Below are 11,568 nucleotides of genomic sequence, written 5' to 3'. Positions count from 1 at the left end.
ACTGCTTTAGGCTACATGTAAATCATTATACAATTTAGCCTACATGTTAACATATTAATACTTTACACCTCAAGTCTATAAAACTATGTTAGAAGAGAAAATATTTTGTGGTTGTTTGTGTTGGTTTGTATCTTATATATATAACAGTTTTCTGTCCGGCTTTAAATAATCTCTTTTTATATTTAAGAAAATGAAATATCTTCTGACAGGTGTCAACTGACTCGTGTGAGAATAAATACCTTTGTCTTCTTTTTTACTAGTTTTCTCTTATAGATATGTTAATTTTGACAGATTGCATTTTCAATGCAATATATAATATATACGCCATGTCTGTCAACTTTGCTTTCACACAGTAGCTACGTTTGATTATGACCAGTCTGTTGCTTGTTTGCTTTCACAGTAATCGAAGCTTTTGTGTTTAGTTTTATGCACTGCCCCTGACATCTACTCCGTAGGTGAAGGCGGGAAAGGAGTCATAAAACAGCATTGCAGTTCAGACATGTGAGTCTTTTTCATCGTTTTGGAAGTTTTTTTTAACTAATTCATTGCCCTACGTTAAGTGTAAAAAACTTTATAGGCTACTTGTTCTTTCAATTCTCATTAAACTCCAAAACTTGGATGCACCAATGGCGGATTTTTGAAGCGGCCAATTATGCTAACTGTGTGATTAGTTAATCGTGAATTGTTTGTGTAAAGATTATATTAGTAGATACTAGATTAGAGATGTACCCTACCAATATTTTGGCCGATACCGATACTGATACCGATATTTTGGCCGCACTTTGGTGTTACAAAAAGAAGCAATTTTGGTATTTGCAAGGAATTATATCAAGGTTTTAGTAATGAAACTTCACAGTGTAGATTCTAACGATTTGTTTAAGCCTGATGCTGCGAGTTAGTTGTGGCAATATCGAATTACACGAGCTTTCGGAACACAGTTCCCTAGTCATGTGCTATGACAAATAATAATAATAATGTCATGGTTTTATTTATTGTCGCTCTACAACAGCTAAGGTCTTTTAGCGACAGGGCTCATATTTAATTTTATATCTGGTTTTACGATGTTATCACATTATTACCCGATTTATTCTCACTGCGTTACACAAGAAAGAACACAATCGGTACCGTTTTTAAAGTCTTCGGTTTGACCCGACCTGGAATCGATCTCAGATCTACCAGCACCAGAGCCGAAGGCGAAACCACTCGGCCACTGAGCTGGTTGCTATGACAAATGGTGTTGAATTCAGTGAGTGGTTCTTTCATGTGGCTCTTTGGTTTAACTTGAGGCTGCCGGCATAGGCGTAGCCAGGGGGGGGCGAACGGGGCCACGGCCCCCCCCAAATTTTCAAAGTTTGGATTCCGAAGTTGAACCCTTTGTTGAAAATATAATATAATTTGCAGAAATTTATATTGTTTTCCAAGACATCTGGCTATTAACACCCCCCAGGACTTGTTTTAGACACACAGAAAGACACCAATAAATTTTGCAAATCGTAAATCGCGCAAAGTTTACGCGATTTACGCTTCTTTTAACTAATCTGTGGAAGCAATTTCAGAATCGCTTACTCTGTAGGGTTTTTGTGTAGCTGAGTTTTTTGTGTTCTCTAATTTTAGCCGCAGTTTTTGCCCGTTTGTGTGTAGATAAGAGCTACCTTTAATAAGTTAATAGCTGTTTATCTGCTAATAAGTTTCATACAAATATTACCCTGAAAGTGTTTTCAGAAAGCGTTATAATCCATTATTTAAGTGTAATTTTGCAAAAATTTTCCGGGGGAGCATGCCCCCGGACCCCCCTAGAATACGCGTGCCTTCGGCACGCTCTAACCCCCACCAGCTTTATTGCTTCCCTTGCTTAACCCACCAGGATGCGCCACTGCACATCAGGTGGCGATGTCTTAAATCAAACATTTTGTCGTTCTCTTCAATTCATCAAATATTTGGCCCCCCCCCAAATTTTTTTTCTGGCTACGCCACTGGCTGCCGGTATTTGAGTTTCTGTGCTGCAAGGCGCTTTGCTGTGAAATTTTGTTGAATCAGTTGTTAGTAGATGAGGTGACGTAGCTCTTCCCTTTCGGCACGGTTGTTGTTTTTTGGATTTTGCCTGCTGATGAATATGGCCTCTTTGAAACGTAATTGTACCGCGTCATTTTCTCTGGCAATAATTTTAAACTCAAAGTCAGCATGGCACTGTTGTTGATGGTCAAAGACCGAACTTTTATCTGAGCTAAGGCGTTCTTTGATGCGGGAGTGGAGTGGGCGGATTGTGCTGCCTATATAGCTTCCCCTGTATTTTTTGCATGTGATCTTGTAGACACAGTTTGTAGACAGTAAGCAACGATCATGCTGCTAATAGCGAAACTCAATCAGTTAGTAATGAAAGTCCACCGTAATTGAGGACTGGGGTATAAGGGAAGAAACATTACATCATAACTTGGGTTTCTGAAAAATTAATAAAGCGTTTGGGCAAACTCTCCAAACAAGCTATCATAATTGATAATAAAATGTAAAATGTAAACCAAGTGATTTGTGTAGTCGTACTAAAACTATTCGACAAGTAATGTGCAACCTGAGGGCGATTGTCGTTTGGTTGAAAAGCTTTAGCAAAAATGTATAATTTTGCATCGTTTTCACGTTGCTTAAACGTTTAAAAATCATCAGGCGTTGAAACGATGCAAAATGGAAACTTTGCGAGCTGTAATTTTTCAATCAATGCAGAGCGTTGCGCGACTTCTGGTTCTCTACACTTGACTGTTAACTAGAAGCATTCAATTGGAACCAACACTTCCTGCGAAGATGTCGAGCTTAAAGAAGCTCCACTACTTTGTTGCTGCCATATTAGGTTTACTGCTTTTGTTTTTCTCACTGTCTCGGATGTACCAGAGGGAACATGCTCCCATATTTGCTTCTCCGTTCTCATTTTTCGACTGTAAGTACAACTTCGTTTAGTTTGATGCTTAGTGCTGCTGCTTTGATTAGTTGGATGTCGTTTTATCAGCAAAATATAACGCGGCTCCAACTGGTCTCACTAGGGAAACGCCATGCATTTCACTCGAGATGTAGCTTTATGCTACAAGTGGTTGGTTGCCTATTCAAGATTATGCCACAAGCTATAACAGTGCAACTTTGAACGATGTGGATTGAGATGACAACTGCCACTCTGACCAACTAATTATAAAAACTTTGTCTATTATTGCTTCACTTTACTTCAAAGCAAACATTTTCAGATAAGCCAGTTGGTTGATTTTAGTCATATTTTTATCACTCTCTGATTTTGAGCGTTAGATTAACACCCTTAATGTTAAAACAAATGTTCGATACTGTATTGTGGTACCACCCGCAAGCACAGAAGAGTGGCGTAAATGCAAAGAAATTAGCATGGCACTAGTAAAGTTTAGGTAAATGTTGTCACTCCCTGTGTTTCAATCACGGCGATATATGGGTCGCAATGGTTGTCATTGTGAGCATCTTTCAGGGTTCGGGAAGACAGACCCACCCTCCTACACTGCAGATACGAGGTCTTCAGAGTCCATGCAAAGATCCCTTCAGGTAACATCCACGATCCTCATCGCTGATCTATTGATCTCTATCTTTTAACAACTTACTACCATCGTCAGCGTCATTGTGTAGATGAGTTCCTTTTCTTTTTTCCGAGTTGTGCATAAACCTTTGAAACTTACACACATTTTCAACGCTTATTTTAACGCAACATTTTATTTATTATTACCTATGTTTTAAGTTATTGATCTAGCTCGACAGGTAGTGTACGAAATGTATGCTTTCTGTAATGGAATTTACATAAGATTTACAACTTTCTCAGAAACTTGAGCTATCGCTTCATGAAATGGAGTTGCGCATAGCAGACCGCCATGCCAATGCCTTGAGCAAGATAAAACTGCTTCAAACTGGTTATGAAGTCGACCTAGAAAAACTTTCAGAAAGCCATAAAAATGTGAGTGGTTACCTCTGTGGAGTAAGATGGTTGGTTTAGCGCTTGATTTGCAAAGTGGCACAAGTTAATGATGTATACATTACATAATACACATACTGTATAATCATGAGGAGTTGGAGTTAGCTTTTCTGGTTTAAAAAACTCACTCAGACTGAAGGAGACCGCGTCGAAGCCCGGAGGTAACTTCGTTTTGTTGCTCAACGTTTGTTGCGTTTGTGGTTGCGAAAACGTAACGTCATGATGCGAAAACGTCAAAACCCATGGAAAGGTTTGCTTGCTTCAGTTGCTTAAGTTTAGAACTTTTCCAACAAGTGTTTAAATTTAGAACTGTTTCGTTTTGTCGTTGAATTATTACCAAGTGACTTACCCTGATGTATCATGACCAGATGGAAAAGCACATATCACTGTTGTTGAAGAACAATGAATACCTTCAAGACAAGCTGTATGATGTGCAGGTCAGGTGGTGAACTGAAGTGCTTTTTAATGAAAATCTTTCACGTTTCTTTTATTCTTTTACAACATGATCAAAAAAGATGAGGATGCACCCATGGCAGCAAACAACTAATTGCTTAGCTCTAGTTTGAAAGCAAATTTTGTCAACCCTTGTAAGTTAGAAATCGAAATGTGAACTTATGCATTGTGGTGCATTCACACTACAGCTGCTCGTTTCTTTTTATGGCAACATCATAAAAAAGAAACAATAGAGAGCGATCCGCCAAATATTATTGAGTGAACCAAATCCCTACGCTTAGCTAGCATTGCCCTTTGTTATGTAATATCTGCTGTCGAGCACATCATATGGTCAGTCATTCAACTAAAATGATACATGTAATAGCATTTGCACCAACACAATAAGTACACGACAATTTTGTATAATACCCACCTAGCGCATACTTTTAACTGGAAAAGCTACTTTTTAATTCGTTTTTATAAATTTTGATTGAAGCATATAGTTAAGAAATGCTAACTAAGCTGGTGCAGCATCACTTAGTGTCTGGTCGGATGCTAGAAATCGGTTTTGTGAGAATATAAAAAGCCTCGAGATGACAATTATTGTAACCTATATTCGGTCATCATCCAAACCATGCATAGTATCTTGCAGAATCACCAACATTTGAAGTGAGGCAAGACCACGAAAATATAGCTTTTGTAGCTTTGTCTTATGCGATCGTTAATGATCAACTAATATTTCCATCCTTAAGCTAAAACGATATTTGAAACTTATTGAGTATTGCAACTCTGTCATCCTCTTCAGCTGGAACTTGGCTACCTCCGAGCGAATCACACGAATGCCATCCTCTTCCTGAGGAACAATACCAATTCGAGCGTGGAGCTGAGCAAAGGAGCCTCTCAGGAGCTCCTTGACAAACTGACAGAGTTTGAGAAGCTTCTCCTCACTTTTGATGGGAAGGACGACATCCTGCGCAAGAACCACAGGTAGAGATGTGGTGATGGCATGTACGGCAGCATGGTCGATGCTTCAAATGTGTTCTTTTGTTGAAACCTAATTGCTGATCATTTTGTTTTGAATCCACCCAGCGGTGAAACATTACAGCAAGAGTACATATGTTTTCCACCTGCTGAGTGCTGATTGAGCTGTATTAAATACACTTCGTATTCTATCTTCATTATCACAATGCTGCGAATTTATTTTGTTTCTTGGTGAGTTGTAACGCGGTGTGACTGTCGACAAAGCCTTGGTTGAGGTGACGAGGTGTGGACATTACAATCTCGCTGGCAGTACTACAAAGTACCCAGCCTATAATAATATAACTGGTGTATAAACATTAAAAATAACTTAGTTCGTATTGTGGAGTGGTTGCTTTGAAACATTATAACGAATTAACTACAAACTTTTCTTCACCATCTACACTCCACAAACATATACCCTACTTTGGTGACATCATAACTTGTTGAACTAAAACTAGTCTTGAATTACACAAACTTGTTAAAAAATTATAAAAATATTCTAATTTTTATATATTTCTAGTTTGTTTAAGTCAAGCATGGAGAAGCATGCCGGTAATATAACATTCCTGAAAGAAGTCTCAAACAATCAGTTCGTAGAGAATTTCTTGTTCCTCCTCCAAAAGGGATCGAGTGGTGCTCCTAAGGATCAGCAGGTAAGATCCACCCACTTTCTGGTACACTACGATGACATGACTGCCATTTTGTTGTTCATTGTATCAATGTATGAGACTAATAGTCCTGGCATGGTGGCATGCAGTACATGTCTGCACTGGGCCGCTAACAACTGCGTTGCACTCTTTCCACTTCTTTTGAAGATGTCAGTTTCACACTACCTCGCTTACTTATTCTATCTTTGCACTTGCTGCAAATGTTTTTAAAAAAAATTGTTTACATTCTTTTTCAATCAACCTTTTCTTCAAAGTCAGTCCATGCGAACATGCAAATAACGTCATATTCCATATGTATGTTTTTTATTTGACCACGCAGCCTCATGGATCCCCGGAGAATCGTCGGTACCAGTTCCTCTCTCTAGTCTTCCTGGAGTGGCTCGGGAAGCGAGAGCTCGTGCAGGAAGGTGCTCTCCAAAAGATGCAGGAGCAGGTCATGAAGAATTCTTCTCAGATTGAGATGAACTTCAAGGAAGAGCTGGATAAAAGCATCATAGTAAGTCGATTTGTGCTCTTGTACAACATCGCGGCTAAACAATTATTATTATTAATGATTTTTTCTGTTTCGGTTAAACTCCACCAACTGAGCCTGGAATTTGTTGAAGCTGTTCAACACATTGAGAGTGAAAGGCTGATTCATCGACACATTATCACGTGTTTTTCGGCACTCGAGTGTAGCAACGCGTTTCGCCCATGAGGCTGGGCTCATCAGTATCGCACCACCAATTCATGCCACTTAGTTCTTAACCGCTGCTTTTGTTAGTCAATTGAATCTTACCTTTGTTTACCGTTCCGTAATGAGAGTAGATCTTTAACTTCAGGCTCAAATTGTCCGGATCACAACCTCACTTTTTTCCACAACAGGCATTGAAGAAAGCTGCCAAGGCGAAGGCCCAACCGGCCATCACTTTGAGCAGCGTTGTTTTCCAGACCCGGCACTCGTCCAAGATATCAGAGGCTTTGGTGAAGGCTTGGATCCAAGACGCTCTTAATTTATACAGGTTGGGTGCTATAGCGATGGCAGCTACTTTGTTGGTTGGTCTCGGTGAAGAAAGGTATATTTGCTAGTGACGATGATGGTTGCTTCATGAGACTTGGCCGATCGCATAGAGGCGTTGCTTGAGCTATGTGCTGCTTGACAGAGCGTGATGTGATGGGACATCAACTGTTGATTCATTATTGCTTTCTATGACCTAACCATCTACAAAGTAGTAACACTCACCAGTAGTAATCACCGATAAGCCGAGATGGCTTGGTTGTTGTATGGTTTTGGTTAGTTATCTTTTTGTTTCTCCATTTCTATTAAATTTAAAAACTCGTAATTACAGTATATCAATGACAACAGAACCTTAGTACTTAAAAGTCAATTTTAGAGATCCTGTTTTTATGACATTTGGTAAATGACCTTCCACTCTAAGGTCCAATATTTCTCGAGATTTGTTGGTGTTGTTGTTCCTAGTTTAGTCCTCACACGATTCGTTTTGTTTCATCATAATTTGTTGCTCAATTCACCTTCTCTACCCCAGCGCCGACCGCATCGGTGTACTGGACTTTGCGTTGGAAAGTGCCGGCGGTTCCATCGTCAACACTCGATGTTCGGAGTCGGTCGAGCGCAGAACAGCGTTAGTGAGCATACTGGGCATACCGATCTACTACAACAACAACACCCCGAGGTCTGTGATCCAGCCTAGCGTCATGCCAGGGGAATGCTGGGCGTTCAAGGTTAGTTCTTGTTTCTTGTAGAAAGTTTTGATAGTTCTGCACGCTTGGAATATTTCAGATTATGAAACTTTTAATCATTGACAGCAGAACTGTGTCACTATTTTTTGCCTTTTTTTCGTTTCTTCACCAGGCTTTCTGGATTTAGAGCTGAACTTACAGTCAGTTCATTCGAAGTGTTGATAAATTACCTCTGAGGACCAACAGTCTCTCTTGTGCTGAAGGTGCGGCCTATAGAACAACTAGTCAACTACATTGCCTGCTCAAATGCTCAACCTTCTTCGGTGTACCCCATTGTTTATGCAACGACCCATTTGACGTGATCGATTGGTACAAGCGTATGTCGATTAAACCCTGCATCATCATGCTTACTTTACTTTAGTGTATAGTGGAGGTTTATAAACTGTTTCTCCGCAAGGTTCACAAGGATTCGCAGTGATCAGCTTGTCGTTCAAGATATTACCTACCGCCTTCACCCTGGAGCATATACCAAAGGCGCAACATATCCATATACAACAACATATCCAGTGCTCCGAAAGACTTCTCTGTGTACGGTCTCAGCACCGCCAGCGATGAGGCTGGGGTGCTGCTTGGGACGTTCAGGTTACGCCCATTTTGTTTTGTACCTGGGTGCACTTTCAAACTGTTTCAAAAGCAGTTTTATATAAAGTCATTTTATGGCATTTTGAGACCATTTGAAATTTGACGATGATCTGAATTTGTTGTGTGTCTGCTAGAACTACACAAAGTTGTTTCTTGTAAAAGGCTGTCAGACACACAACAGTCTTGATTCCCTGTCAACTTGGGTCTTTGTTACAATTTACTTGACAAAACCAAAGGTGCGAGCCTTGACATAATTTGTCGATGTCAGAGCTGCCAAGGAATCCTGAGCTAAAGCGTTCCAAGCAAACCGAAAATATTTTTTACTTTATATTTCAATTATTTTCTTTCAGAGTTTGCATGTTATTGCGTAAGCATCTATTCTATATGATGAAACAATGAAAACTATTAATACTACAAAATGTGCTCAATGGCAAGCAAAAAGCAAAGCAAATCGAATTAAATCAAATATAGTTATTACTATCTAAACCCTTGACAGCCTGTTTCACCTAAAGGAGGATCATCAGAAGGTCCTTATTCAAATAGAATCTTTCTGAATGATTATACGGCTGCATTGACACTGTCTGCTTTCTAAAGCGTTGAGGAGCAACGCATTCTGCGATGGACACAACGATATATGTATAAAAACAAGCATTCTTATTATCAGACGTTAAACCAACGTAATAAGACCGATTTGTAAACCTGACTCGTCACAATGTCTTCACTTAGATATGATGAGAACAAGAACCCGATCCAGTACTATGAGATCGATGACGCATACAAGGTGGAGGATGCTTTCAGTTTCATCGAACTCCGTGTGGCAAGCAACTGGGGACATCCGAACTTCACCTGCATCTACAGATTCCGTGTTCATGGCCAGAAAGCCGGCTGAGATTTTTCCGATTAGTTTTCACAAACAATTGCCTTGTTTTTGCTTACCGCACGTTCTGAAGTAAAAAATAACGCAATTTGAAAAAAACTGCCAATCGTAAAACAAACCCCAAGCGACGTGTTGTCAGGGCCGGATTAACCATTAGACTAATAAGGCTATAGCCTTAGACCCTGGAAAAATTCGGCCCTAAATTTATTTTAAGGTTAAATTTTTGTAAGGCTGATAAGTTAGTGATACAGATCCAGTACAGTAAAGTTTTTTGCTTAAAAAGGAATGGTTGGTTTTGAATCTTTATCCTCGGACTGACAAAGCCTTGATAGGTTATTCCTGGTAGTTTCGCATACTGTAGCCTACTTGTAGAGGCTCTTGACACAGGGCCGGTTACCGAGATTGACAGAGTGAAGTTTCCCGATTGTTGAAGTGGTGTTGCCGGGAAATTATTCCATTCATTAGGTGCCGCTGAATGGAGAGCAGTCGAGTCCATTTCCAAAACCATGTAGGCGCCACTTTTACCGAAATTGAGTTTAGAGCAGGGGTTTTCAACCTGGGGGGGGGGCGGAGCCATTTTTTGGAGGTTCGCGAGGCGCTTGAAATTCCAGTGTATTCTTTTCAAGTCTTTTTTGCCAGAAAAGATTAAAAACTGTGATTTTTTAGCAATCGTCCATTCCTCTACTTGAGGCTATTATATTGTTTAAGCTTTTAGACGTTGCAAGACTTTAACTACAGGCAGGGCCTCTGAGAGAAGTTTTCGCTAAGGGTACGAAGAGTCATTCCGGCCCCCTTTCGTCTTGGGCAAAGCGCGTGATGTTTGCTTAGGCGTATTGCACAGTGCACACCATACAACATTTTAATGCAGAATTAGACATCTGAGCGAAATAATAGTATCAGGCTACAATAAAACTATTACCGTATTTAATTTTAATAGGCTATGCACATTGCACAATAATATTGAATATGAAAGATAAATATGTCGCTTACCTCATATGATATAGGCCTACCGCCTGCCACCCTGCTGCCAGATAAGATTGAGCATCATAAAATACAAGTTTATAAGAACAGAGAATGGGATTGGCCTATTCTAAATTAAATTCTATTCTTATGCATCTGAATAATGACATAATATAAAGTTTAGGTTAACTTGAAATTGTCCTTTTTACACTAAAGAAATGCCAAGCATGAAAAAGAAAGAATATCATAGGTTTGTGAATACACAGTGCTGATAAAATGAGTAGAAATACCAAAACTTTGAATCAAGTGTGAAACTAGGACAACATTGCTGTGCTACACCTACTGAGAAAATTGACCTGATGTGAATTATGTCTCCTCTTACTTTCCAAAAAAAGAAGATGCACGTGTTGAAGACAAAAGCAGAAAAATGCACTTGTAATATAAAATAACAAAAGATGAAGATCAAAACACAATATATTAAGACATTCTGCAAGTCCAACTAAACAGTGTAGAATACAGCACTAAGCTGGTAAGCAGGCAATGAAAGTTCACTGCAGCATACAAACCCTAATAGTGAAGGTGTAAACAGTTAGAAATATAATAAACAAAAACAAAAAAGTCAGAGTAGTTACAAGAAAAACATTTACACTGCACACAATGTAGGTAGGACTTAGGAATGAGTATTGGACAGTAGGCTAAAGTAATTACTGTACCACATAATGTAACTTAAAACAGAGGTTCTTGAACACAATAATACCACTGTTGCCACTCTCTTGTCATGGAAAAGTACTAGATTTGACTAAAAAAAAACACTAGATTCACAAAAAAAACACTATGATTTACATGCACAATGTACAAAAATGACAGCCAATGGCGTCAGTGAGTGTTGAAAGTCCTTAAAATTTCAAAATAGAACTGAATTTCCTTGAAAGTGAGAGTCCTGAAGTCATAGCCGACAGCCGTAGGAGAGTAAAACGTTTTGAGGGGGGGGGGCGAAAACATTTTTCCCAAATTTGGCCTTTGCAAATATATTGTCAAAAACGCAATATTACTCACAATCATCTCTGAGGTACGTAGTGTAGTCTAAGAACTCCACACTCATCAAAGGTAAGCCGACAAAATGTAAGCCTACGCCCTGCCTATGCTACCTACGTTAGTCTACTTTGAACACTTTTCAGTCATTTGTTTGTATTTTTTAAAAATATTTATGCTAAATATCTCAAATTTGGTCATCATTGAGTGTAACCAGACAAAAAACTCGTGTCCAGTTTGAAAAGCACTACAAACACATTGATGCAGCCAAACAAAAAATAGGTGGGGCT

General features: G+C 39.3%; 2 protein-coding genes across 2 annotated transcripts; both read left to right on the top strand.

Moving 5' to 3' along the window:
• Window positions 1–2,810: 2,810 nt before the first annotated feature.
• On the top strand, window positions 2,811–8,374 carry LOC145785986 (uncharacterized). Its single transcript, XM_082597679.1, has 10 exons — window positions 2,811–2,926; window positions 3,473–3,546; window positions 3,818–3,949; window positions 4,336–4,404; window positions 5,205–5,386; window positions 5,940–6,072; window positions 6,407–6,583; window positions 6,952–7,088; window positions 7,614–7,809; window positions 8,225–8,374. Exons 1-10 carry the CDS (start codon window positions 2,872–2,874, stop codon window positions 8,243–8,245), a joined length of 1,176 nt encoding a protein of 391 aa, XP_082453805.1. The 5' UTR covers window positions 2,811–2,871; the 3' UTR covers window positions 8,246–8,374.
• On the top strand, window positions 8,261–9,384 carry LOC145785908 (SUN domain-containing protein 3-like; the record flags this gene model as incomplete). Its single annotated transcript, XM_082597605.1, has 2 exons — window positions 8,261–8,409; window positions 9,136–9,384. Coding segments are annotated over 2 exons (312 nt in total), but the record flags the coding sequence as incomplete, so codon positions are not given.
• Window positions 9,385–11,568: the final 2,184 nt, after the last annotated feature.

The sequence above is a fragment of the Aplidium turbinatum genome, chromosome 16 (genome assembly GCF_918807975.1).
Source record: "Aplidium turbinatum chromosome 16, kaAplTurb1.1, whole genome shotgun sequence".
In the NCBI taxonomy this organism is placed as follows: Eukaryota; Metazoa; Chordata; class Ascidiacea; order Aplousobranchia; family Polyclinidae; genus Aplidium; species Aplidium turbinatum.
This window is presented reverse-complemented; position numbering and strand designations above follow the sequence as displayed.

Coding starts and splice junctions, on each gene's coding strand:
- LOC145785986 (XM_082597679.1), top strand. CDS start 2,872: ATGTACCAGAGGGAACATGCTCCCATATTTGCTTCTCCGTTCTCATTT. Junction 3,547..3,817: donor CCATGCAAAGATCCCTTCAG/GTAACATCCACG, acceptor CAACTTTCTCAG/AAACTTGAGCTATCGCTTCA. Junction 6,073..6,406: donor GTGCTCCTAAGGATCAGCAG/GTAAGATCCACC, acceptor TTGACCACGCAG/CCTCATGGATCCCCGGAGAA.